Below are 26,835 nucleotides of genomic sequence, written 5' to 3' on the forward strand. Positions count from 1 at the left end.
TGTGATGTACTGATTTTGCTTTATTGAACCGAAAGGGTAAGCTGGGGGTATGAGTTCGAGGCTTGATGTGGGTGAGGATAAATATGATCGGCCATGAACAACCCAAAGGCACTGGCTTGAGCAGTTCAGAAGATGGAATATGTGCTGTCTCACAAGCAGTAATTGTAAGGTAAGGAAGGAAGCATAAAGCAACATTTCGAGTGAAGTCATAGACGAATTAGAACGAAGAAAGCCCCTACAGCGACTAAGATGATGACAAATTGGGTATTATTGAACTTTTAAGATTTCTCTTTTCCATGAAACGATGCCAGTATCTCATATCTCCTGCTTGTATTCCTTGTTGAATGCCCTTCCAATAACCATTCTCCTGACCTCACTAGTTCCAGCTCCAATCTCGTAAAGCTTGGCGTCCCTCAGTATCCTTCCTACAGGTACCTCGTTCATGTATCCCATACCACCCATTAGCTGGATGGCATCGGCTGCGACCTCACTCGCCCTCTCAGCGGCATACAGAATCGCGCCTGCGCAGTCCTGCGTCTTGATATTCGGGCTGGCGTGTGACTCGTCGACAGCGCGTGCAACGCTGTATGTGAAAGACTGCGACGCCCTGTACTTCGTGTACATGTCTGCCAGTTTACCCTGGATGAGTTGGTTGTGCGCAATAGGTTGGCCGAACTGCTTCCTCTGGTGTGTGTATGGCAGAACGTTATCAAGCGAGGCTTGCATGAGACCCAAGGGACCAGCCGAAAGAACAAGTCGCTCGAGATCCAAACCCTCCATCAGTACGCGGACACCACGATTGACCTCGCCTAGCACGTTCTCCTTGGGGACGAAGACGTCATCGAGAACGAGCTCGCCCGTGTTGGAACCGCGCATGCCGAGCTTGTCAAGTTTGTTGGCCACGCTGAAACCCTTGGATGATGTTTCGACAATGAAAGCTGTGATGCCTTTGCTAGCTCCATCGGGAACAGTTTTAGCATAAACAACGATGGTATGAGCATCAGGTCCCTATATTCGTCAGCGTCGATCTCTCTACTCCCGGGAGATAAAAAGACGTACGTTGGTAATCCACATCTTCGTGCCGTTGAGCAAATAGCCACCATCCACCTCTTTTGCAGCCATCCTCATGCTTACAACATCACTTCCCGCACCGTGTTCACTCATGGCCAAGGCTCCTATCTGTTCGCCGCTGATCAATCCAGGTAGGTATTTCTTTTTTTGCTCGGCGTTTCCGTTCAACATCAGCTGGTTGACACAAAGCTGGCTATGGGCGGCATAGCTCAGCCCAATGCTTCCGCTCGCTCTTGACAGCTCCTCCATGACGACACAGTGTGCTTGATATCCCATTGCTAGACCGCCAAACTCCTCATCGGCCGTGATACCCAGGAAGCCTGCTTCACCAAACTTCTGCCACATATCGTTGGGAAAAGCATTTTGGCGGTCTGTTTGCGCTGCGAATTCCTCTGGGATCTCACGGCGGGCGAACTCACGAACCGATTCGCGGAGCTCATCGAGGTCGGACTGTGTGGGTGGTGTGAAATTCTGGGGATGCTTCGTGGATGCGTAGCGTTGCGCAGTGGTGATGAGGGTAGGACGAATGCGCGACTGGCGGATACTTCGTGTGAGGAGACGGTGTGCTAGAGACGCCATTTTTATGAACGTGTGCGAAAAGAACAAGGAGAAAAAAGTGTGTGAAGAGCGGCACAAGCGACGAGAAAGTCGTGAGATGTTTGAACAATGTACTTTCGGTTTGCGACGGCTGATGAGCCGAGGCACCTTCCTAAAATGCGGAGGTTACGTCTGGTCTGGGGAAGAGACAGCAGCGTCATCCCGCACCTTGGCTAAATACATACTATGCAAAAAAAAAGAAAAAGAAAAACAATCTCGCGACACCTAAGTGTTGTAGCCAGTCCTTTACTGCGGTCGTGAACCGCCTTCAAAGCTCGTCAACGCGCTTCATGGGTCTTCCATTGCACTCACCTACATCCAACGCCACCAGGAATCTGCTCACGGCATTGTATGCTGCAATGGTGGCCGTCAACTCTACAACCATGGTGTCACTCAGTACCCGCTTGACCATTTCAGAGACCTCATCCTCAACCTGTACCCCAACCGTCATTTGATCGGTGTATACTATGACTGCATACTCTTCACTGCTGAACCCAGCAGGCGCCTCCTTCGCCACCATTCCATGCTTGGTCACAGGTAGGTCAAAGACGGCTTGCAGCACCTGTTTTGAGACGCCAGCTTTGAGTGCAAGCGCGGCGTGGATATCCCATTCGTGCACTGCATGGTTGTGTACTGCTACTCGGCTGATCGCAAGCTCCTTGATTGTGTCCGGGAGACTGGTCTTGGTGCGGATGGCGCCGACGAACGAGTTCCAGCCGTCTGCCACGGCGGGGTTGTGGAGGAGCGCGAGATCAAGAGGAATGAGGGGGCGGGGCTTTCGTCGCTCGGCGATGCGCTCGTAGATGGGACGCGCCTCTTCATTTGGAGGTTCGCTGGGGGCATACGGGACACGCATTTTGGGTACGGCAGACGAAGTAAGGGCCCGTGAGCAGGTTATGGGTAAGCAGACACGAGATAGAGGACGTGGAAAGTTGAATTGACGGAGGTGCATGACCAGATGAAAGGGGGGCTGGACTTGACTTTATAGCCAGCGTGTGTAAAGAGCGGAAATGTGACGGAATTGCTTTCCGGTGCCCGGAGCTTTTTTTTTGGATGGTCTTGAAAATGCTTTCATTTTGATTTCATTCATGAGGGTGTTTCCCATCAATTCCGCTAAATACAACATCTATATAACAAACACTGCAACCGCTAAATTTACAACCTGCTCTGCTCATCGAAGACATTTGGTAGCCTGGGAATACCCTCGAGTCTGGTCGACTTCTTGCCAGATGGTGCAAGCGTGACATTGTATGTCAGGTCGAGCTTGGCCTTGGGGTCTTTGCTGGGCTCAAAGTCGAGAAGCAAGTCGTCCTTGACAGCAAAGACGGTGTCGTTGGTGACGTATGGGTCATCGCGGGGGTATAGTTGAGTAATCAAAGGCTTGTAGTTGTCTGCTGAAACCATGAGATGGATGTGAGCGGGGCGGAAAGGGTGGCGGTCGAGGGTCTTGAACAGCTGACCAGCAGCGCCTATTACGGTGGGTTAGTCGGGTTCATGTTTTGGTGTGGATTTATCTTTCAACATACCATCGGTAGGCAGCGAGTACGCTGTGGGCTTGTAGCAGTAGTACCAGTACTCGCCATTCTCGTTTGTTGTGAACTTTCCCCTCAGGTTGTTTGGCTCCTGGTTGTCAGGGTCCTGGAAATCGTACTTTCCGTTGGCACTCGCTTGCCAGATATCGATGACGGCGTTGGGGATGCCCTTCTTGGTGTCTAGGTCAATGACCTTGCCGTGCATGAGAGTGGTCTGGCCATCGGGGTGGGGGTTTCGGACAATGGTATCGCCAAGTGGGCGGAATGGCGAGTGTGGCGACCAGAAAGGACCGAGAATCGTTGAGGAAGTAGGTGTCTCGCCAGACTCGTTAATGTGCATGTGGGCGATCTCATCGACCAGTCTATGAGTATGTTAGCGGCATGGCCTAGCTATCCTACCAGCTGTAATGCTTACGATTCTACGCCGAGGACGTCAGAGATACGGTGCGCCTCGTTCCTGGTGTTGGTGGTGGTTTTGCCAATGGAGTTGACAAATCGTACACCCTCAAACCACTCGTCGTTGGTCAACTCGACTTCACGAATAAAGTCATGAAGATGTCTGATCAGCTTGCCCATAACAAATCGTGTCCGGTCTGGCACTGCAGGTCCCATGGCGTTGATGACAGCATCGGTGAAGTTAGGGTCGAAGCGATGCCCGCCCTTGTTCTCAAGGTTGGGGGCTTGTTGTGTGTTTGGATCCATTTTGGCTGTGTTAAAAAATGTGAATATGGAAGGGAAGATATGTTGTCAAGCAGGCTTTGGAGAGTAGAGTGGTGCTCGAGTGCTTCTGACGTCTGGGGCACGAGGGATCTTAATAAATAGCATCTTGGAACCACCCCGGATGCGCCAACCGAGTGAGCGCTGTTAGAAACCGCCGTGTGTCTAGCCGCACATCAGGCGATGAAGCGTTGTCAGAAGTAGCTGCGGCATACTGCACCGGCTCTGAGACGGGCTGGGAGCATGAGGGGTCACAGTGCCGGGTTGGCCCATGGGGTTCTTTGGCGGCTGGCCAATCACGGCGAAGCTATTGGGGAAGAAGTCTTTCCCGCCCTTTATCCCTCATGCTAAGCAGCGTCAGTGCCAGTGCCCCGCCCTCGGTACTGACCTCGGACGTTTGGCTATGCGACACCATGCTCAACCTTGTGTGGGTAGTCGGAAGTGTGACAGTAGAAGACGTCGGGGGGTCCCAATTCCTTCGTGCTCTCCATACTACTGACGCGCAAGCCGCTGCTGTGAAAAGAACAATCCTTCAACATGGTTAAACACCACCTCATGATCGGCACGTGGACGCCGCCTGGTGTGATAATCACAGTATCCTTCGACGATGAAACGCTGAAGCTGGAGTTGGTGAAGAAAACCGAAATCCCAGAGGATGAACCGATCAGCTGGATGGCCTTTGACGTATGCGCACAGCCCACGAGCCTTGATGCCACCGGCAGTGACTGATCAACAGCAACACAGCATCAAAGGAAGAATATCTACGGCGCATCAATGAAGAAATGGAGTTCACATGAGGTGAAGAGTCCAGGCGAGATTGTACACACAGGAAGCTTTCCAATCGGCGGACATCGTATGCAACTTCTGGACATACTCGCCATTACTTGCTGACAGGTGTTACAGCCAAAGCAAATGATGCCGACACAAAAACACGCGCCATCTTCCTCCTTCCTGCGAAAAAGCCACCGTATGCCGTGTACTGCAACCCATTTTACGACTACGCTGGCTATGGCAACATCTTCTCAGTCAACCCCTCCGGACACATCAAGGAGAACATCCAGAATTTCGAATACTGCGAGAAAACCGCAATCCACGGCATGGTCTTCGACCCTTCAGAAACCTACCTCTACAGCGCAGACATGTGGGCGAACCGGGTGTGGTGTCACAAGAAGATAGACGATGAAGGCAGGGTAGAAACAGTAGGCTTCACTGAAGCGCCGGCTCCAAAGGACCATCCCAGATGGGTAGAGATGCATCCCTCAGGCAACTACCTATACGCCTTGATGGAAGGAGGGAATAGGCTGTGCGAGTATGTGATTGATCCAAAGACCAAGCTACCTATCTACACTCACAAGGTGTATCCCTTGATACCACCAGGTAAGCGCTATACTCACCGCCTAGTATATTCGCCGCTAAAATAGGCATCTTAGGTATCCCCAACGCAGACACCATGTACCGGTCAGACGTCTGTTTCCTGAACAAATCCGGCAATTACCTCTTCGCTACGTCCCGGTCCAACTCGTTCGATCTCACTGGTTACATTGCTGCTTTCAAAGTCGCCCCGTCAGGCGCCATCGAGCGACAAATCTGTCTTAATCCTACACCGACTTCCGGTGGGCATTCTAATGCAGTCTCTCCATGCCCTTGGTCGGATGAGTGGCTCGCCCTTACGGACGACGAGAAGGGTGGAATTGAGATTTACAGATGGCATGATGAGTTCCTTGCAAGGGTTGCAAGGTTGGAGATTGGAGAGAAAGGATTTGGTATGAATGCCATATGGTACGACTAGTTTGTATAGGATTAAAAATGAATCCTATAGAAATCTATGGAAACTTGGTAAAATATTGATTGTCACCCTGCACTATGGAATGAGTTACTCTTGATGTTACTAATCTTTGAAGAAATGTCTTGGCACCGTGAAGGATGAATGGGATAAACTTCCAGCTGACGTGTGATTCGCATGGCCAAGTAGAGAAAAAAATACACATGCCGAGTAAACCTTCTCCGCTGCGGCCGAGTTGTGCCCGGAAATCTGGTGAGAAGTCTTGCGGATTTATGTTCAGCCACGGAGGAATGAGGGGCAGCGCTGGAAGTGTTTTGCCCCCAGTCTAGCGGCAGCCGGCAAATGATATCGGGGAAGCTCTTGCTCCCCCTCCAACTTCGTCATGGTCCGCACCACGGCATTGTAGTTTAGGTTAGGTTAACGTTCGCTGAATCCAATACTAAACTTGTAATTTCTTTCTCAACATCTATCTTCTATTTCCGTTTGTGGTCAAAACACGTTCAACGATAAAACAACATTGCAGACTTACTACAGCTACCCCACACTAGCAAGACAGAATGGCGTCCAAGTCAACACCAGGCATTTTGTACGTGACTATGCAGCCCAAAGAGGGTCTGCCAGAAGCACAATTCCACGATTGGTAAGTTGACCCTTTAGACAGTCGAATTCTGGCTTCGTCAAGATCCCATCTAACCTTTATTCCCCCAAGGTACCAAAACGAACACGGTCCCAACCGGCTCCGCCTGCCATTCTGCAACAATGGCTTCCGCTACCGCGCAACTGATCTCGAGAGTGCACCTGGCTCAAAAGATAAGCCTGAGTGGATGGCTGTTTACGACTTTGACGAGCTTGAATGGTTGACAAGGGAACCGTATCTAAAACTTCGTAGTGCGCCAGTGCAGTCGCAACGGGAGAGGGATACTATGAAACAGATTTTCGTGGATAGAAGATCCTATGATCTGCTCAAGGAATGGAAGGGCAACGACTTCAAGGACCTACAGAAAGTGGAGAATGAGGGCGAGAAGAATGTCATGATTGCTGTGAGCTTCGCGCTGCAGGATGGTGCAGGTAAAGAGGAGGAGCTGAAGAAGTGGTACGAGGAAGAACATGTACCACTTCTGCAAAAGGTTCCCGGGTGGAGACGGACAAGGAGATTTGTCACTTCATATCTAGATCTTGAAAGCGGACACAAGACGGAGAAGGAATATCTCGCGCTGCACGAGTATGCGCCGCAGAACGGACTTGGAGGACCAGAGTTCAAGGCGGCTACCACAACAGAGTGGTGCGACAAGATCTACAAGGACGTAGTCAAGGACCGGAAGAGGAGGGTATACGAGCTATACTACACATTTGGCGCCGCACAGCGTGATCTGCAGAGTCTCGCAAGCAAAGACACATTTGCCGTAGAGACAACAGAGGGCAAGGTGAAGACGCACCCGGCACACACCACAGCCGAGCAACGACCAGTGATAGAAAGCTTCGTCACAACAAAAGACGGCGTCGAACTCCCCTACCGACTCGAAGGTTCCAGCGACCCCAACGCACCACTGCTCGTCCTCGTAAACAGCATCCTAGTCGACTACGGCATCTGGGACGACTTCGTCCCCGAATTCCTCAACCTCACAAACAACAAGTACCGCATCCTACGCTACAACACCCGCGGCCGCAACACCCTACCCGCAGACTCCACATCCCCGATTACCGTGCACACACTCGCAGAAGACGTAATCACGCTCCTCGACGCCCTCCGCGCCAAAACAGCCTCAATCATCGGCGTCTCGCTCGGCGGCGCCACAGCCCTCAACGCGGGCCTCTCCTACCCATCCCGCATCTCCGCCTTCATCGGCTGCGACACCAACGCCTTCGCGCCCGCCACCAACGCCAAAGCGTGGAACGAGCGCGTCGAGGTCGCAGAAAAGGAAGGCCTGAAAACGGCATCTGGCGAGCCCATTGTCGGCGAGGAACTCGCAGAAGTCACGGTGCGCAGGTGGTTTGTCAAGGAATCGTACGACGACGCTGAGCTGGCGAAGAAAATCCAGCACGTCAAGGATATGGTCAAGACGAATTCGCTACCTGGGTTCCGCGACTCGGTCAGGGCGCTGCACGAGTATGATATTAGGGACAAGATGGCGGGGTATCAGGGCAAAGGCGCGTTCTTGGTCGGTGCGGGCGATGGTGTATTGCCCAAGACTATGAAGGAGAATATGGCGGAGAAGCTGGGTAAAGGGGTTGAGCTCAAGGTTATTGATGGTGCGGGACACTTGCCCATGGTAGAGAGGCCGCGCGAGGTTGCGCGGTTTGTGGCTGGGTTTCTAGAGGGTTAAAGAGAGATTGCCGGGATAGATATCTCTTCTAATGTGAGAAGGGGGTTTCCTAAGAATACCGCCCCCTCCCCCCCCCTTTTTTTTTGCTTCAGAGCAAGTTTTGAGTGTATTGTAAGGAAAAAGAGTGTTGTTGTATCCTGGTGATTTCTTGTGTCTTGATTTTCCCGCTCATGGACTAAAACTATCATGCAGTCATCAATCTCAGCAAGTGCTTTATTTTCTCACCAATAGTATTACTTGAACGACCGAATCTTTTCTCGCAACAACAACCCCCCCTCCCCCTTCTTTATTCAAGCCCCTATCTTACAATCCCTCACCTATCTTCTCTCCCATCGGTCCAACTAGTACAATTGACGCACCGCTTAGCCTTCTCACTAATATATTTCCTGCAAAACTTGCACTTGACCTGCCTCTTCACAATATTATCACCGCTGCCCCTGCTATAAGCCAGGGCAATGACCCAAAGCGCCAGCGCAACAATAATAAACCTTACAACCTTGTCTAGAAAATTGCCGTAAGCAAGAACCACGGCGCCGTCATCGACCGCCTGCTTGGGCGTATTGTAGCCGTTTGAGATGGACGTGTTGTAGTTTGGGCCGTGCTGCAGGACGGCAAACTTGGCGTCGAGGTTACGCGAGAGGAAAGGTAGCAGTGAGATTATAGGCAGGATGATGTCGGACACGAGAGCATTTGCGCAGGCGGTGAAGGAGGCTGCGAGACTGCGAGGGGGGGTGGCAGGTGGCCAAATGTTAGTTACAGTATACCGGTTACAGTACACACACTCTCTCTTTTGGATGGGGGGGCCGGAGGCGCAAGCGATCGGGCCATTGAGGGCGGGAGGAATTTTTTTTAATAATCCTTGCAAGCCAAAAAAAAGGGTATCACTGTACATTAAGCCGACGGCTACTTCGAGCACATTATCGCGAAGCGCAAAGTTGCTGAAGCTATCCCAGGCGTTGAATGTGTGGCGCTTGATGCCCTGCTCGGCATCGCGCAGGGTTTGTTGTGTGTTGTCGTCTAGGCGTGGCATGATGGCGTTAGGAATAATGGTGGTGGTGACGTTTGGAGGGAGGTTGGTGCATGGGTATACTACTGCTACCACGAAGAAAGGGAGAGAAAGCTGGGGTTGCTTTGGGTAGCGACGTCATGAGAACCAGGAAAAGACACCAGCCAATCACGATATCATCCGCTCTGCTGGGACACGACACCCCATACCCACTGACAACGCACACGCATCCTTACATGCGCACCCACGCTGATTCCACCTAGCACCATTTTTTTGCAAATCCAAAAAGCAAATGCCATTGCGTGTTTGATCTTCGTTTCGTCATGTATATTGTTAGTGGAGTGTAACTTATGAATAGCAAATCCACTCTCAACCCGTACTAGCTGAATCATCGCAGCTTTGCCTAATGCATCTAGAAGACCACTTTTTTTTTCCCACATGGGTGTCGATCTCTCCCCTCGCCCGTGGGCCTTGCTAGCGATACGCCCGAGGGGTAAAGTGTCCCAAACTTTTTTTTACCCTGCGTTTCGCCATAGGGTAGGCGGTTGCAGCGCTACGCATGTCATCGCGACTATCTGCGCACAATCGCATCCTTTGTTCGTAGACCCGGACACACTTTCATGCACACATAGATTCTATCATCTTCTCTCGCTGTGCACCTGAGCCACGTACCGGGCGTGCATGCTAGTCTGTCTTGCTGCATGCAGCCATTTCTGAACATGCAATTGAGTGTAGTCGTAGTCCATCCCCCACAATTCGGCCCTTTTTTTCTCTAACACCCCTCATTCGTCAAAAAATTCACACAGGACGCGCACTGCTGTGTGAGGCGTACTGGTACGTACATGCGGCGTAGTATGTACATGCTACATAGATTCCGCCATCGGTGTAGACTGCCCCGCCACTACGCCAGCCTCGTCTCTGATCAGAGAGAATAGTTAGCTTAGCCGACGCCGGCCCGCCCACCATGGCCGTGTGATCACGCATTGCCCTTCCTGGACCGACTAAGATGGCCCCGTCTCAGAAGAAGGATGAGAAGGGGGGGAGGAGATAGTACTGAGAGACAAAACGCAGGGTCTCGGATGCATGGACATGACAAGTGGTCAGCTCAAAGTCAGGTCAAGAGACACACAGTCAGGGTAGATCTCATATCTGCTCGCCTAGCGCTGGGCGCGATACTCCATCTCCGAATTTTCCGCGTCGGCCGTCCATGATTGGGTCGTGGTGGGCAGCATTATGCCGGCAGCTATCATTGCGCAGCGGCAGAATGGAGTCGTAAGTAGGTGCGCGGCCGGCGGACAGGTCGGAGCATCTGTGGAGCATCACGATTGCGATGGGGTCGCTTTGTGGGTGTGCACGGTGCTGGGTGCCGCTGGTCTGGCAAGACAGTCGAGGTTTGGGATAAGGGCGGTAAGCGCGCGACCAAAGGGAATTTTGTGGTGGATGGAGGGGTAAAAGGGTATCGGGGGCTGCGCCGTGAGGTCACGGCACCTTGCACTTGCTTAGCGTGCAGCACTAGTGGGGGTTGGTGTGGTGGGGGGATCCTTGATCACAAATGTGTAGCCATCAGGAGATTGAATTTCACCCCCAAGTGGTGTCAGACGTCCACTGGGTGACGTGCCCCGTGGTATACACGGAAATTGCGCGAAAATGCTCGAAAGAGGGGAAGCCTGTCGACGGCAATACAGACAGTGTAGTATGCTTGAGATACCATGTTGATTTTTTTGCTTCTCTCTATCTGCTCATTAGATCCGATGCTGCTTCTGTTGCGCAATCTGGAAAAGAATAGGTGTAAATGCTGACAAGTAGTAAACGCCTCCCAATGCAACTTCCCCTGACAAAACAGTCCCGTGGTATACCAAAAACGCCTTCTTATGCTGTGCGCGTGTGCGCTGAGAAACCAAAAAAAACCACCAACACCGTGCAATGCTAGATCATCAAAAACAAAATACCCCCCTCGCTGCTCCATAATGCTGATGCTGTAAATGTCATGTATGCAAACTGCCTCTTCTTACTCAGTCTTGATGTAGGTGCCTGCCATACCTCCCTTCACCTTGTTCATCGCGACATGTCGGTCACCGAGTCTGCCCTTGCTCTTGACTTTGACCTTGTCGATGACCTCCGGCGTTCGGCACCATCCTTTGCTTTTCTAGTTTTTGGGCGACGGAGGATAGGGCCCTCTTCCTCTTCTGACTCGTCTACAGTGAAGAGATCCGGGCTGGGTTCTCGCCAAGAATGGCGATGGCCGGATAGTGTGCGTGAATAGCGGCGACGGTTCTGTTGCTTGCGAGCAGCAAGGTCCTGGGCACGGCCTCGACTTGGCTCAGCAATGCTGATCCTTGATGGGCTAAGCTGAGACACCACATGGGGTGTGTCGTTCAAGCGTTCGTCATCAAGCCCCATGAAGGACTCCTCGTCCTCCTCGTAGATGGTTGGCACGTGATAGACGTTGTGGAGTGGGGCGTGGTTCTGCTTGACATAGCGAGCCCACCTGCCGGCGACGTTGGACCTGAACTTGGCTGTCTTTGCGGTGCGTGGTCCCTCGTCGGCGTCGATGCCGGCGCTCAGAGACAGCTCGTAGGGATCCTCAGCGTCGGTGATGGGGGTGATGAAGTGGGCAAAGGGGTCCTCGTCGATGTCGGGCAGATGGCTGGAGTCGTCGTCGGACGTCTCGACCCATGGAGGGAAGGAGTAGGCGCGAGGGTTGGAGCGGAGATAGGAAGGCATGGCTGATAGGGTGTCCTTGATGGATCGGAATAGGCAAGCGAAGCGGAGTGGTAGTGGGGGCTTTGAACTTTTTTCAACCTTGACTAAGGCGACGTGACAGAGAATCTTGTCCTCCCGGCTCCGTGCCGGTGGTGGTCAAGGGAACAGCGTGAGAGCACTCGTTGCAGAGGGCTCGCAGCTGGAGGCGCAAGCAGGTGTTTTTGTAGTCGGGGCAGCTGGAAGGGGCACACGCAAGGGGTGTATGCGTGACTTGGGCGCACGTCTCGGAAGAGTCACAGGAAGGCGGAGTCGGAGTGCAGCCTGGGGGGACAATGGGGATGGTGATGATGATGGTGATGGAGATGGAGCCTGGGGGATTGGGGAAGGGGGAGGGGAGGACACAAAGGCAGACAAGTGGTGATTAGTATGGGCCCGTGGTGTTTCCTCCGCAAGAGTGCCGGATGGGGTGAATGGCGTCCTGTCGAGGATAGGCCGAGTACTTATGTTTGACAGGCCGCGATGTGGTGCCGCAAGAGGAGCCCTGCAGGTGCAGTGCATATGGCTGCGGGCTGCGTTAGCGTGGGAGAGGGAGAGAAGCTTGGTGCAGCGTGGACAGAAAGGGCAAGGATTCCAAGGCCATGGGGAATGGGTGACAGGCAGAGTGATGGCTGACGGGCCACATGAGATGGTTGGTGGCACACCATCGCGGTGAGGGATGACCTGCAGCCTGCACGCGTGCATTGGCCACTGGATGTTGCGGACGACACGGCCGTTAATGCAGGATTGTCGATCGCGATGCCGACGGCGACCCGCCAGAGGCCGAGCTAGGGCTTGAGACTGCCCAGCGCGATCGTAGGTGTACATACTGTAGCTGTCCATGTACTGCGTAGAGTACACTTGCTCATCGCCGCGCGCAGCGGGCGGCGGGCAGACGAATGCGAAGAATCGTCTACAACATGCTACGCCTGCGGTACATGGTGGAGCAAAAGAAGCACCACCACCACCACCAACCACCAACCACCAACCACCAGCGGGGGCACACCCACAATGCCATCACCATTCCATTCTCACTCAGCCTCACTCGACCTTGCCTGCTTCGGCTCTGCCACACGTCCTCTCACACACCCTCTCTGCCCTCGCCGACTGATTCCATCTTCCACTACGCGTCCCCCCTCCCCTCCCTCACGAGCATGACGAGGCTGGCTGCGTGAACCTTCGTTCGGTGCCTGCAGCCGACACCACCACCATCACGCCGCCAGTCACGGCGCGGTTTGGCATACCTGCTTCCCCCCATTGTGCGCCTGGTTTCAGCCAAGTGCCTCCTCCAGCTGATGCGGCTCCAATACACCATGTCCTGCACTTGACCTCTTCTTGCCATGACATTCGCCACACGCCTCGGACACCAAAGTAGTCGTTTGCTAATACACGACCATATGATAATGACACGCTGGGATATCGCGGCTCTCCAGCCCCCGCTCCACTCCCACTCCGCCAATCTCGATATTCGCTTCGCTGCTATATTCCTGCATTTTCTTAACCCACCCGGCCTCGTGCCGGCCTTATTTTGCTTAGGTCCCCTCAGACCTGATACCCACTGCCCGCATGCAGCGCCATGGGGCCGTCGTGCACCTCACAAGTGCGCAACACTGCTCAAAACTACGTCATTGCCAAAACTGCAACTCTTGCACCATCCGACCATGGCCGTGTTGCCATGAAGCCTTTTTTTTTACTTCGTACAGAACCGTGCATCGCCGTTAAGCGCGCCAGGCTGACCTGTGGCTCAATACTTGACTCAGCAGTCCATCCCACCAATTCCTGCGTCACCTGGACCCTGTTACCGCCTGACGGCGCGCCATGGCCTATTCCAGCAACTGTAAACCTCAAGCTTTCCCACTCGCTTAGATGAATAGAGGCGGCCTGAAGATCTCACCATCAGCTCTGACGAGCACCTCCGCGCGCACCTCAGCGGCCTGTCCGGCTCTGACGGCGCTGCAAAGTGGACGAATCCCAGTCGCGAGCGCCTCGGTAAACACAATCGCCAGGGCACTATCCTCTTTCTAACCAAATGGCACGCGCAACAATCTCAGCTACGCTTGCATTTGGGATAGTTCAGCTCTTACTTTGATTGCTGCGACAAGATTGGATCCATGTAAAAATAAAAGCAAACACTTTGCACAAGACATGGGAAGCCGGCAACGCCGATCGGGAAATAGCCATCTTTGTCGCCTCTAAACTAACATGCTCTGGGTTTACACACATCTCTGCTATAATCTAGCCGCCTCCAGACTTGAACCTTGCTGTCGCCATCACTATCGCATGGCTCACTATCTTTCAAGAGTCGGATGTTACTGCTTTGGGTAGACTATACCTTTACAAAGCGTGACTCTTTGCTTTTGCGCGCTAGTGCTCTAGTCTACATACCCAAATCGACCGATGGACTTTTTTACACGGACAAAACGTCTAGTACCTACCGCCAGGCACAATGCTGCAGTAGTTCCCGAAATTGCGAAAACTAATCGCCCTCCTGTCCTTCAATGTCGCTCAGCAGAGCGCACTTCGGGATAACTTTCACCGCCCTACACCGCCCTTTGGGCGTTAATTCACGACAGGATCGACGCCCCCGCGTTCGGGAGCTAGTCGTCCCTAGCCTACAATGAAGAGCAGGGTCTCCCAAACCTCAGCATTGCCGCTCCGCGACAACAACACCATGGCAGTGGGGCTACATGTTTGTAATACCCATTTTCAAGTTCCTTGGAATAACTCAGGCTAGTCTCCGCTTTCCTGGCGTCTAATTCGGCTCTTCTATGTCATCTTGCCCTGCGTTTTCTCGGAATACGAATCGCCATTGGCCGCATGTTTCATACGAGGCGCTCACCGCCGTAGTGGAATCATCGCCAAAACGTCGGCAGTCGATACCAGATTCAACTCACATGCCGATACACCCAGTCAATCTCTTACCTCTCCTGCATCTCCTGCATCTTCTGGCACATTTTCTCAACGACTATGCAGGAGACAGCTCTGTGGGGTAGGATGTGCGTTACATTCTCCCAAGTCCCTGCCCGTCGGCATTGTAGCATCTGCACAAGGACAAAAGTAGTGGCAAGGCGAACTTTGCATGGCCTCCCCACATTTGTCCGCGGATGCGCGCGCGTACTGTGTAGAGTGCTAACTTACTGCCCAACACTTTGACCAACGCCCTCTCAGGGCCTGATGAGGCTCTCACCGACTACGTCACTCTACCTGTTGCTTGAGTCCTGCGCTACGGTTGGCGCAAGCAAGTGCATGCTCAGGCACCCCATGGCCAACCTCATCCTAGTGGTTGGTTTTTTTTTCTCAGTGAACAACAGAAGCCATCACGCGGTTGGCAAAAGAACAAGTCTCCGAACACCGCGATCGTCAGGTTCAACAAGAAAAAAATCAGGGAACGTATATGACTTAATACCATCGCTGCGATCGAGAGGGACCTCCTGCTTGCGCGTATGGTGTCGCAGAAATTTCTTCTTCTTTTGGAGAAATTCAGCCAACGAGCGACAGAAGCGACAGGAGAATCAAGAGCGAAACCGGCCAAAATCGAAGATCCTGTCGCAGATTTAAAAAAGAAAAAGAAAACAATGCGTATAGTCGATTAAACCCCGCATGGCGTAATGAGATGTATGCATGAAAAAAAGTATTAGCGAGGCGAACGACTGAAAAAGTGGTGGGGAGCCGTGTTGGTTGAGCGAACATCACCACCTACTTTGATCCTGGTGCATACAACACCATAGTCCTAGTCTGTCTCTCAACAAAAAAAGGACTGTAGTGTAGTGCAGTGTAGTGTAGTGTATACGAAAGCAGCAGCTGAACAATAGAGAAGGAGAGTACGTGCGTACATGCCACATCTGATCAACATCCTCGTCTCAGAATATCATTCTTTTTCTTTTCTTCCAAACATGCAAACAAAAAAAACACACGCTTGATTACATACGACTATGCAAAGGCAAACAAGATGATAATAGCTTCATGCCAGCTTATTGACGCCAATGTCGTGTGTGTGTGTGTGTGTGTGTGTCCACACCACATTCACACCTCTACACAACCCTCCCCCTCCTCCGCTTCAGAACAAGCATAGTCGAAAAAAAAAAGAACCAAAACGCCGAGAAACCATGGTGGTGGGGGTATTCAATCATGAGCAAGGGCAACCAACACAAGGCTACTACTACTACTAACTACTACTAACTACGAAGGGATGCCAATCTCATAGCCCAGCATGACCTCCGTCGACGCACCCTCCCAGCCCCTGTTTCCGCCCGTAGAAATCATAAAGTTGCAAACCGGGTCGAGATAGAGCTGGGAAATGAGGCCTGTGCGATGACCGGGCACGATGAAAAAGGGAGTCGCAGCAGCACCCGTCTTGGTACCAGAGTCTTCGTGCGTGAGGTCATAGAGACGGAGAATGTCGTATGAGGCGCTGTGTTGAAGCATTTCTGTTAGCACACATGACTTCTTTTTTTAACGGGGGGAGGAGGGGAGGGAAGGGGGGGAGGGGAAACAGAAAGAGAGGTGTGTACATGTGACATGCGATACGAAAGGAGGGTGGGGTGGGGGAGGGGACTGGGTTTCTCTCTGTATATTGAACTTACCACACGAGATGCTTCCCATTAGGCATAGCCCGGACAGCGCTGACAGGGCCACTGACGCTAGGGAACCTGAATGTCCGCCTTGGCTCTCGCAGACTCTTGTGGAGGCTGTATTCGTCCACGGTACTGTTTCTCCTGCATGCGTAGATGAAGTTGCCATCGGGCGACCAGCAGGCATTCATGCACCACGGGGGTGTGTTGCGCGGTGGCGTGATACGCGCGACGGGGTTCGGCTGCCGCCTGTCCCAGATGCGCAGTGTGCCGTCCATGGATGCATCTACAAAGGTTGTCTCGGACGATGCCGGCTGCACAGTCTGGTTTGCTGATGTGTTAATGGGTTGCTCAATGTCCTCTGCGTGAGGTAGTCCGCTTGCTGCGCCATTTGACTGTGAGTCGGCTGTGCCATTTGCATCTGGCATTGCCTCAGTCACTGTGTTAGGCTCTTTTACGTCTTCGCCTGTAGGCTCCTGGGGTTCTTGAACAGGGCCGCCCATATCCACCAAGTCTAAATCGGCATTGGCATCTTCATCTGCCTGCTGTATGCCGTTTGCTATGGCTCTTGAAAACTCGTCGTCATCGTCCCCGAATGAAGGCAGAGTTGCTGATAGGTTGTTCTCTTGGCCACCGTCACCAAACAGAGAGTCCTGATCCTTATCTCCGAACAGCGAGTCATCTGGAGAGCCCTGGGCATCCTCGATACCTTCATCCTTGGGTATTACAGGCTTCGTGTCGATGCCATTGGGGGTGCTTCCGTTTGCTCGAGGGCGAGCGGCGTTATTTGAGGAAAAGGTACCATTGGCCAGAGGGAGGGTTTCAGTGTCTTGGGGTATGGGCAGTGTAGATATTGGCCGCTGCTCAATGGCGGATATTTGACCACCACTCGTTTCGAATCTCCTCTTGACCTGACCAGTGTTCAAGTCCCAGTCGTTAATGGTCTTGTCCCAGCTGCCACTAAGCACCGACGTCTCATCCTGCGATAATGTCAAGACCGACACGGCCGATGTATGATTCCTCAACGTATGGATGCGGGTTCCTTCTTGATGCCGCACTGATTGTAGGTTGATACCTCCCGAGTCCAGGCCCGAGAGCAGCCAAAGAGCCTGGTGATGGACTGCGAGCGAGTAGACTGGCGACAGACTCTCAGCGCCGGCTGCGCTGTCTTCGTTTTCCCAGTAAGATAACAGAACACCTGCTTTGGTGACAGAGTCCACAAATGGATGCCGCTGCGCTACGGTGAGAGCAAGCTTCCCGTTGGCGGTGTCTACCCAGTTGAATTTCCTGATATAACCGTCTGAGCCTCCAGTGAAGACCCATCGCATGTCGGGTGTTGCAGTAATAGCATTGATCGAGGTACTGTGTGGCGCAGCAATGGTAGGAATGATGTCGTACATGGGTGTGTTCAAGGCTTCCTGTCGCACGCTGGGGCGGAAGGGCAGGTTGCCCAGAACACCCGTTGCTGCTGCGGCATGTGGACTCGGCGATGTAAAGGTCACGGCTGGATTGCCATCTCCTCTACCAGGTGTTCCGCCATTTGGAATGTTGCCGCGCGGATGTTGCGAAGGACTGTCCGGCTCGTCTTGATCTTGATCTTGATCTTGGTCCTGGTCCTGGTCTTGGTCTTCGTCGTCATTATCATTATCTCCTTCGGCATCGTCATCGTCGCCGTCGCCGTCGCCGTCGTCTGCATCATCTGCATCGTCTTCCTCGTCTACGTCCATGACATCGCCGTCGTCCTGCTCATCCTCGTCCTCGGCGGAGCCTGCGCGCGCGGTCAGCTAAACAGCTCTGTTCAGTGCTTGGTGGTGCACTTACTGGCGCCATTCTCATAGTCATCCTCGTCATTCATTCTGCATCCATGAGCATAGCCTCTGCTTACTCTTAATCAGCCTGGATACCGTGTGGTGGTCGCACTTGTAATGCGCCTGACGTTCGCGTTGAGGAACATGGATGAGGCTCCGCGCGTCATGTAGCCGGCCCGCGCGTGCGCCACACTATTCCCCATCTGACCCCGGGCAGCCACACTTGATTTCACGACTAAATCTGTGATCGGCTCATGCGAATTCGTATCCAATAAATGTGTGAATAATACTCTTATCGTGTGTGATGCTGTGCGTACAAGCAATTTTTTGGAGTAGTGGCAGTGGTTCAGCGAAGCGCTAAAGACGCAGTTGGACTTTTGACTGATCAATACGGTAGCTCTACTTCATACCTTTTTTTTCTGTACAACAGGTGAATGCGTACTCGTTGGACAAGCCTCTCCACCCACAGCACCCAGCGGATCTCCAAGTATTGCCCTTTTTGGATCTAATATAAGAGTATTGTGACAGCCTCGACAGGCCGAGTCACTAGCATGCTTGCACTTTTGAAAGGTAGCGCTCTGAATAGATTGTATTGATGCTGTGCTGCGCATATCCAATCGGCATCTACTGAGAGGGGCGAAGAACCATGCACCATGTACTAGTTGCTCACTACTAGACACTTCAAAAGTGGCTGCTGTCTATACCACGTCTGCAATCGTATTTTGCCCAGCCATTCAGCTTTATTTGGACCCATATATCCTCAGAATAAGGAGAATTAAGCCAACCGCAGCCTATGTCAAGATTACCACGCGGAGCCCAGACCCAAAAAATAACTTTAGTATCGCTAGGAACGCTTTTAGTTGGCATAGAGCTGTTTTGTTACTTTATTCTTATTAGCAGCGCAAAATATTTTGCAGACACGGTGTAGCGCTCGTGATTAAATAGTCACGTGACTATAACGCGGTCGCGCGGCTTGAGTGCAACTGCTGCAGCATGCAATGGTGGGGAAGGGGTGCGGTGGGGGATGTGGCTTGGCCCATGCTCCAACTTCAGCGCGCTGAATCAGAAACGTACACGATACAATAAAAGCATCGAATCTGAATCCCCACAATCATATAGGTAGAATATTTTGGGTGGATTAGGCAGACACCCAACTTACACCCATCGTTGTAGCCACCTTAACAGCTTGGGTAGCAAGTGCTGTTGCCTTCGCACAGAAAATACGTGGCTATACTGTAGTAGCACCTACTTAAACCTGTCGCATCGTTCATCGTTACTTTCGTCGCAAGATGTTCAACCGAGATCGAGTACCTGGTCTTCCTGGAAGCTCTCCACGACCTCCACCGCGCAACGAAGGCTACGGACAGCCACAGCAACCCCCACAGCAGCAGCAACAGCCGCCGCGTAACTACGACCCCAGAATGGCTGGATACGGCGGTGCTCCTCCACCCGCTGTTCAACGTATGCCAGTGCCTGCGAGGCAAGGCGGCGGACCTGCGAGGCAATTGCGCCCAATCAAGAGCCCAGGAGGCAACGCTTATGCCTTTGGCAATCTGTATGTATACATCTCGTAGTTTCAACATTTATGTGCCTCCTTCTGACATATATACACAGGGTCGCAGTGTCTCCTCAGGACTTCCAACCAAACCCCGACGGTTCCGATATCTATATCCTCGTTAACGGCAACTTTGCCCTCTCTGCACGGCCTACACAAGGATGTCCACCAGGTGAAATCGGCCTTACCGACGCACAAAGAACATGGGCTGGCATATCTCTTGGTCCTCAGGAGGTAGTTACGGTGGCGCAGTATGACCACTTCAGTCAAAGTCAAGGAAAGTCCTACTTGGGGACGCTCGAGGTCGAGGTCGGATTTGCGGCAAGAAAGACTACAGACACACCCTATGATCAGGACGAGCTTGCTACATTCTTCAAGAAGAGCTTCGAGAACCAAATCCTAGCTCCTGGCCAACAATTGCTTCTCGATGTAAAAAACATACCCCTCAGGCTATCTGTCCGGACAGTACAACTTGCAGACTTATCCATGGAGAAGGAGGAGACTGATATGCCCCCCATCACTGATCCACGAGCTCGCGGTATCCTTACAAGACACACCCAGGTCGACTTTTTCAAGGATGCTCGGTCAGAGCTCAAAATCAAAGCGTCAGCGAAGCGCGCGGCAGCAAACTCCATCATTCAGCCAGGTTTCAAGTTCGAGGATATGGGTATTGGTGGACTGGATACTGAGTTCAGTGCCATTTTCAGAAGAGCTTTTGCTTCCCGCATCTTCCCTCCTAATGTTGTGGAGAGACTAGGCATCAACCATGTGCGTGGTTTGCTTTTGTATGGCCCTCCGGGAACGGGTAAAACCCTGATGGCGAGGCAAATTGGAAAGATGCTCAATGCTCGTGAGCCCAAGGTCATCAACGGTCCCGAGGTTTTGAACAAGTATGTCGGAGCGTCCGAAGAGAATATTCGGAAAATGTTCGCAGATGCAGAGAAGGAACAAAAGGAGAAGGGCGACGAAAGTGGACTTCACATCATCATTTTCGACGAACTAGATGCCGTCTGCAAGCAGAGAGGGTCTGGTAGTGGCGGCGGCACCGGCGTAGGTGACAGTGTCGTCAACCAGCTGCTGTCCAAGTTGGATGGTGTGGAGCAATTGAACAACATCCTTCTCATCGGTATGACGAACCGAATGGACATGATTGACGAGGCTCTCCTGCGCCCTGGTCGTCTTGAGGTCCATTTGGAGATTTCATTACCTGATGAATCGGGCCGTGCCCAGATCTTGAAGATTCACACCACCAAGATGCGAAAGAACAACGTCCTGGAATCGGATGTTGACGTTGAAGAGCTAGCAAAACTTACCAAGAACTTTTCCGGAGCCGAGCTGAATGGTCTAGTTAAGGCAGCAACATCGTATGCCTTTGGTCGTCATCTTCAGGGTGGTACTACAGTCAAAGCGGATGTCGAGAATATGAGGGTCATGCGTCAAGACTTCATAACCGCACTTGACGACGTGAAGCCGTTATTTGGTGTCGCCGAAGAAGAACTTGGTAAACGAGTGATGCGTGGTATCATCCACTTTTCGCCCTTCATCAGGGATATCTTGGAAGATGGGCGTCTTTACATCAACCAAGTCAGAAACTCGACATCTACCCCATTGCTACCAGTCCTTTTGCACGGCCCGCCTGGTTCTGGAAAGACTGCATTAGCTGCCAAGATGGCAATGGATTCGGGCTACCCCTTTATCAAACTGATTTCGGCTGAAGACATGATTGGCTATAGCGAGTCGCAAAAGGTACAGCATCTTGATAAGACATTCAGGGATGCCTACAAAAGTCCATTGAGCATCATAGTTCTCGATTCTATTGAGTCAATGCTGGAATGGGTCCCGATTGGTCCTAGGTTTAGCAACACTGTTTTGTCTGCGTTGAAGGTGCTCCTTGGCAAGGTACCACCAAAGGTAAGTTGCTGCAAGAGATGGGATGTGAGGAACCAAGCTAACGACGTCAGAATCGCCGCTTGCTAGTGTTTGCTACCACAACTCAACGCTCAGTGCTTGTTCAGCTTGAGCTTTTTGCTCGCTTCAAAGCTGATATTGCTGTCCCCAACGTCAACACTCAAGGAGAACTCGCAAATGTTCTCAGTGAGTCAGGCGCCTTCTCAGATTCGGACCAGCGACGTGCTATCAGTGAGATCGAAGAGATTACTGGAAGTAAGGAGATTGGGGTGGGCATTGATAATATCCTTAGCGGTATCGAAACTGCGAAGCAGGATCAGGATGTCCCTGGCCGATTCGCCCGATACATGTCAAGTGCAATTGCGGCGAACAAGACTTTTTAGTCGGATCGCAGCTACATGGAAAGGGCTAAACAATGCTTTCGGATTGTTTCATGCGCAGCATACACCCGGCATGCTGTGGTACGGTCGTGATCGAGCTCAATAGACCAAGGGGCGACCCGCAATCGAGCTGGTAGAACAAAGCTGGAAATCCAATTGCTACCAAGGAATTGATTGAAGAAGGGAGTCATTATCCAGCAGATGGTAGCTATCGATATACAGTAGAGTTAGGGCGGCACGGGCTGTTTATATTTGTAGAGTCCGTAGATTCTATGTCGAACATTGCCTTCATGATAATTGTTGTGTTGCTTATATGGTTTCCTCTGTCGTGGCTAGATACAGTGAATTTTGGCCCAGAATTCTCTACGGTAGTGAAACAAGAAGAAAATAAGAAAGCTTCTTTAGCACTAAAACTTAAACTCCTTCCAACAAATCGAAGGTTTACAGAAAAGACAATTTAATTTAAATATAGAAATGATCTTCAAAATCAGTCCTCTTAGTCTCGGTGTTACTTTAATTTTAGAAAGCGAGAGATTTTAACTCTTAAACTTACAAATTCCTTAGTATCGTGGTACAAAGAAAATGTAGCATCCGGAAGAACACCCACTGCGCCACCTCTCCGAACATTGCCTAGCGGCTCAAATCGTCGTACTCGTCTGGTGTTCAGTTGCTTTCACTCTGAGGCAGCTCCATAAAACCCCTAATTCTCTAGTACGAAGGCGGACAAAGTACTGAACAAAGGTACTAAGACAAGCCCTTCGTTTCTCGTCATCGCACCTGGAAGACCCACCCGACATGGTACAACATTGCACTACCTACATGCACTCCCCACCCACCTTGTTACCGTTTTTGTCCCGAAGGTTGCCGAGTTTCCGTCACTTGTCAGGTCATTTTTCGATAACCTCACATCTGACATGCCTGTTTCCCTGACCCCCTGAGACTTTCCATGTTGTACACGCGAGATACACGTCTTCTTCCCTCCCCCCCTTTGTTCGCCTCATTTGGAGCAAGAAAGCTTGATAGCTCTTCTTCCGTCCCTTCTGATTCCCCATAAAATTCTGTAAAAACCAGCTTGGAGATACAATAGTAGGATTAGAAAGGGAGGGTTCCACGCTACCTGCACCTGTCAGGTACTTACCCAAAGAAGGCTGATGTCGTACTTGGGCCGCTTTGCTTCCGCTGCCTGGTACAAGTATTTCTCCCCCCTCCCCCCCTTCGCCAACCCCCTTGCTTGTGTCTGATGAGAGAGAAAAAAAAGGGGGGTGGGGGAGTAAGACAAAGTGGCAAGGATTTAATCATGGAGCTTATGTACATAGGCGAAGAGCAAGGCGTGCAATGGTGCTGGAGAGGGCTTGGAAGGGGTAGTTGTGAGGCAAGGATAACTTTACAACATTGCCCCTCTTTTGCTTGCTAAGGACGAGGAAGGGTGGAGAGATCTTGATTCTTCTTCTTCTTTTTTACAGAATACGTGTTATACTGTGTTGGGGGAAATATCATCATTATTTGACTTTCAAGCCTGCATACACTTCCATTAGAGTTTGGCTGTGTTTTTGTTGTTGGGAGTGGGGAGTATGTCGGGCTTGATAATCTCCGAGGTGGTACCCGGTCTTCCTGATGTTTTCTTTTTCCTTTTCGTGCATGCAGGTATGAACGTGGGGGGTTTGTGGATCTACTGGTAGGGCGAGGACGGGGCTTGACTGTGGGGGTGGCCATGGCACGAGTTGCTTGTGCATGCATGGGTGGGCACGTTGCATATCCCCTCGGGCAGTTGACGACTACGTACATACATATGTACATATACGACTCTCACCACTTTCTCGAAGTAGGATATACGAAAACAGTGCGTTTCATCCAGTCACGCTACGACTGGAAAGGAATGGTATATCGCTTCACATGTCTTAGGTGGACTGACTGCCCCACAGGGAAGAGCTTCCCATATTCATCACATGAGCCGTTACATCAACGATTTGAGTAAGATTTAAAAACTACAAAGGCCGTACCAAGGAACATCCCCGTGGCTACCCACCCCAGTGTTAATCCAAAAGTCCCGATATCATCATGACGCCAACCTAAACACAACCAGTCCCCAGCCCAAGAAGACAAAGGAAATATGAAACAGGCGCTTTCCCGCCACCCAGAAACCATCCGGATGGATCGAGGCGCTATTTTTCAGCTCTAAGCGAATGAGCAAGCTCACCAGCTCCCCCTCTGCACCTAGCGAAGCGACCGTCCTCTAGGAGATACGTCAGCTACCCGCCCCGTTCCTGACCCAAACGCCATCCAAAAGCCGCGATTCGTTCGCTAGCTGTCAGCAGGCGCGTAGCACTTGCATCAGGCAACGGGCCGAACCGCGTCACAGTTCCTGAAAAAGAAAAGCTGGCGTGTGGGACGCTAAAAGCAGCGAGGCCGGCTGCCGAGGGTGGAGCACAGTGGAGCGGAAATTGGGAACGACAGGTCGCAACGTCGAGCTTGTTCCTGGAATCCGAACATCGCGAAAAAGGTGCTGGAACATTTTTTGAAAATAGAGAAAACCGATAAAGCGCTGGGGAATGGTAAAGTGACCGAATGCCGCCCATAGTTCAGAAAACCCGGAAAACGTATATTGGTGTCATCCACAGTGCGGTAAGCGAAATTCGAGAAGTGTCGAATCGATTTAGAAGTCGACTGGTGCTGGGTACCGGCTTTGTGCGGTGCGGAACTGCTCTGGGTACTTGCGTGCCGCTCGGTTGTTCAGTGAGCTGTCGGAGGCGTTAGTTCGTTGCTTGAATTTGGCTATCATTGTAAACCTACTCGACTCGCTTCTGAGTCCATTGCAAATCCTTCTGTACATCCTTTGCAGCCTTCATTCCGTCTGCGAAGCTCATGCGAGCACCAGCCAATCTGCGCTGCGCCAGTGCTTGTAGCTCAGAAAGCTCGCGTTGCTTAGCATTCAGTTCACCGGACCTGGGTACAATGTCAGTTACACGACTCTAGTCGCAGTCGGGTGATTCAGAATACACTGATAGAAAGAAACCTACGTTTGTGCCTGCTTTGCAAGACTGCGATCTAGTGGCATTGGATCGAAAGAGCCGTTCACACGGCGACCCATGTAATCGAGGAGATCCACGCTGGCGGCGCCGCTAGTGGATTCATAATCGCTTGCACTGCCAGCGTAGTTGCTAGAGGTGGATGACGGCTCGTACGACGGCACACCAGATGTCGTAACGCTGTTTGGAGCCTCGGGTGGTGATCCTGACACGCGTCCATAACCATGTTGTTGGGCCGGGAAGAAAAATCCGGGCTTTTGTGGCATGTTGATTGGGTAGGATGCTTGGGGCAGATTGTAGAAGGAGTGTGAAGAGGCCATTTTGGATAATACTATATTCCTCTGTGTGCTGAAACGGTGTGTAGAGTAGTGTACTGGCGAAGAGTGCAAGTGGTCAGATAGTGTTGGTGGTTGGCCAAGGTGTCGAAGTGGAAAGCCAAGACAGTGATCCAGATGGGACAAAGGTATGATGATATTCTCAGAAAAGTGAATAGAGAATCAGAAAGATCAAGCCAAAGTCCAGCAAAAGGAGCCCTTTTTATACCTTTCCATTGCAGGCATGCTAGGAGCATCACGGTCAACGGGGCATGGCTCTGACCCCCTTCATGCCGAGTGAAGGCCGCAACCCCGCCGTTATGGTGATAAAGCTGCATACGATTACATCCACTGAGGACGGCTCCCGCTGGTGCCGGATTGTAAAGCGTCATTTAGACTGGGCTGGACGGTGGCTCTTGGGCGTGGGCCGCAGCCGATCCACGATACCTCGGAGCGATAGTGAATGCTTGAGATGCCAATTGGCCCGTACAAGGAACTAGTGACAAGTGTCCTCAGCTCCAGCCGGCACAAAAGAGTCGGGGAGCGAATTGGCTTGCAATGGCAAAAAGTTGCGATTCTGGAGGCAGTGCCGTCTATGGCCGGCACCAAGGCATTGCTAAAGGCAGCGGGGCAGAGTAAGCGCAGCAGACGCAGACACAGACGCCATGTAAAAGCAGCGGCGGTGGAGAAGTGTACATACATGGGTAGGCTGCCGGACGGGCATGCTAAGTGTTGTCAAATTGATGCGTTGGCTCGACAGCTGCCAGCGCCATTGAGCATGCAATCTGGAGGGGGATGCAAAGGATCAGACAGCGCATGACACCAGTGGCGGCATGCGCCCAAAGAAGCTTGACGAGAGAATTGCGCGTACGAACATGGCGGGCAATTGGCAAGAGGGCGTGTACTGGACGACGAGATTTTTTTTTCGTGTAGTCATGGTCAAGGAAAGTCGTGGAGAAGGATGCGGGACTAGCAAAGCCCCGCCGAACTAACAGTCCGCCCCTCGGTGGTGCGGTGCGTCATGCTTGCGAGCAGCAACCCAACCCGACCAATGCACCTTGCTGCACCTCCACCTTGGCGCTCCAATGCCTCGAGCCCTTAGGTGCCATGTCTGCTCTGCGTAACCTCGTACTGCTTCTCGCACCAACATTCCCCAGACGTTCCCATGCTGCAGGTCAACTGCTCTCCAAGCATGGCAATAAGTGGTGGTGAGGGATCCCATCTAGCTCAGCTCTCGTCCAAGGACCACCGGCTTCGATATGCCTACCATGTCCTTGCACATAGTACTATCCAAGCCCTTTGTCCATGGAAGGCGTTACACTGGCGCTTCAACGGCGCGGAACAAGCCAATCCTATGGCACGGTTGTCAATGCCGTCCATGTGAGTTGCGCATGGTAGCTACTTTTAGGTCACCCTTGTACCCCTCGCCCCAGCGTCTGCCTTACATGAACACTTACCCGGGGGCCGAGAACTTGAACTCGACTCAACCAAGAACTTGAGCCCG

The 26,835-nt window shown here is 52.0% G+C and overlaps 9 protein-coding genes across 9 annotated transcripts; 3 read left to right on the forward strand and 6 right to left on the reverse strand.

Moving 5' to 3' along the window:
• Nucleotides 1–315: 315 nt before the first annotated feature.
• Nucleotides 316–3,902, reverse strand: COCMIDRAFT_31417 (uncharacterized protein; the record flags this gene model as incomplete). Its single annotated transcript, XM_007683940.1, has 6 exons — nt 316–1,008; nt 1,060–1,605; nt 2,012–2,643; nt 2,871–3,137; nt 3,195–3,562; nt 3,616–3,902. The coding sequence occupies 6 exons, from the start codon at nt 3,900–3,902 to the stop codon at nt 316–318; spliced, it is 2,793 nt and encodes a 930-aa protein (XP_007682130.1).
• A 552-nt stretch (nt 3,903–4,454) lies between these two features.
• COCMIDRAFT_79696 (uncharacterized protein) lies at nt 4,455–5,706 on the forward strand (the record flags this gene model as incomplete). The annotated part of the gene is made up of 4 exons (XM_007684012.1): nt 4,455–4,601; nt 4,662–4,770; nt 4,821–5,294; nt 5,348–5,706. 4 exons carry the CDS (start codon nt 4,455–4,457, stop codon nt 5,704–5,706), a joined length of 1,089 nt encoding a protein of 362 aa, XP_007682202.1.
• A 551-nt stretch (nt 5,707–6,257) lies between these two features.
• Nucleotides 6,258–8,024, forward strand: COCMIDRAFT_79333 (uncharacterized protein; the record flags this gene model as incomplete). The annotated part of the gene is made up of 2 exons (XM_007684013.1): nt 6,258–6,340; nt 6,410–8,024. 2 exons carry the CDS (start codon nt 6,258–6,260, stop codon nt 8,022–8,024), a joined length of 1,698 nt encoding a protein of 565 aa, XP_007682203.1.
• A 379-nt stretch (nt 8,025–8,403) lies between these two features.
• On the reverse strand, nt 8,404–9,054 carry COCMIDRAFT_54180 (uncharacterized protein; the record flags this gene model as incomplete). Its single annotated transcript, XM_007684014.1, has 2 exons — nt 8,404–8,743; nt 8,915–9,054. Coding segments are annotated over 2 exons (480 nt in total), but the record flags the coding sequence as incomplete, so codon positions are not given.
• Nucleotides 9,055–11,085: 2,031 nt separating this feature from the next.
• Nucleotides 11,086–11,754, reverse strand: COCMIDRAFT_79628 (uncharacterized protein; the record flags this gene model as incomplete). Its single annotated transcript, XM_007684015.1, has 1 exon — nt 11,086–11,754. The coding sequence occupies one exon, from the start codon at nt 11,752–11,754 to the stop codon at nt 11,086–11,088; it is 669 nt and encodes a 222-aa protein (XP_007682205.1).
• A 4,194-nt stretch (nt 11,755–15,948) lies between these two features.
• COCMIDRAFT_79781 (uncharacterized protein) lies at nt 15,949–18,195 on the reverse strand (the record flags this gene model as incomplete). Its single annotated transcript, XM_007684016.1, has 3 exons — nt 15,949–16,180; nt 16,353–18,108; nt 18,162–18,195. 3 exons carry the CDS (start codon nt 18,193–18,195, stop codon nt 15,949–15,951), a joined length of 2,022 nt encoding a protein of 673 aa, XP_007682206.1.
• A 1,242-nt stretch (nt 18,196–19,437) lies between these two features.
• COCMIDRAFT_85 (uncharacterized protein) lies at nt 19,438–21,994 on the forward strand (the record flags this gene model as incomplete). Its single annotated transcript, XM_007683868.1, has 3 exons — nt 19,438–19,703; nt 19,763–21,614; nt 21,665–21,994. 3 exons carry the CDS (start codon nt 19,438–19,440, stop codon nt 21,992–21,994), a joined length of 2,448 nt encoding a protein of 815 aa, XP_007682058.1.
• Nucleotides 21,995–24,240: 2,246 nt separating this feature from the next.
• Nucleotides 24,241–24,567, reverse strand: COCMIDRAFT_31425 (uncharacterized protein; the record flags this gene model as incomplete). The annotated part of the gene is made up of 1 exon (XM_007683941.1): nt 24,241–24,567. One exon carries the CDS (start codon nt 24,565–24,567, stop codon nt 24,241–24,243), a length of 327 nt encoding a protein of 108 aa, XP_007682131.1.
• Nucleotides 24,568–24,644: 77 nt separating this feature from the next.
• COCMIDRAFT_86 (uncharacterized protein) lies at nt 24,645–25,337 on the reverse strand (the record flags this gene model as incomplete). Its single annotated transcript, XM_007683869.1, has 3 exons — nt 24,645–24,729; nt 24,782–24,934; nt 25,009–25,337. The coding sequence occupies 3 exons, from the start codon at nt 25,335–25,337 to the stop codon at nt 24,645–24,647; spliced, it is 567 nt and encodes a 188-aa protein (XP_007682059.1).
• Between the last annotated feature and the right edge of the window lie 1,498 nt (nt 25,338–26,835).

Source organism: Bipolaris oryzae, assembly GCF_000523455.1.
Source record: "Bipolaris oryzae ATCC 44560 unplaced genomic scaffold scaffold_0, whole genome shotgun sequence".
NCBI classification, from domain to species: domain Eukaryota; kingdom Fungi; phylum Ascomycota; class Dothideomycetes; order Pleosporales; family Pleosporaceae; genus Bipolaris; species Bipolaris oryzae.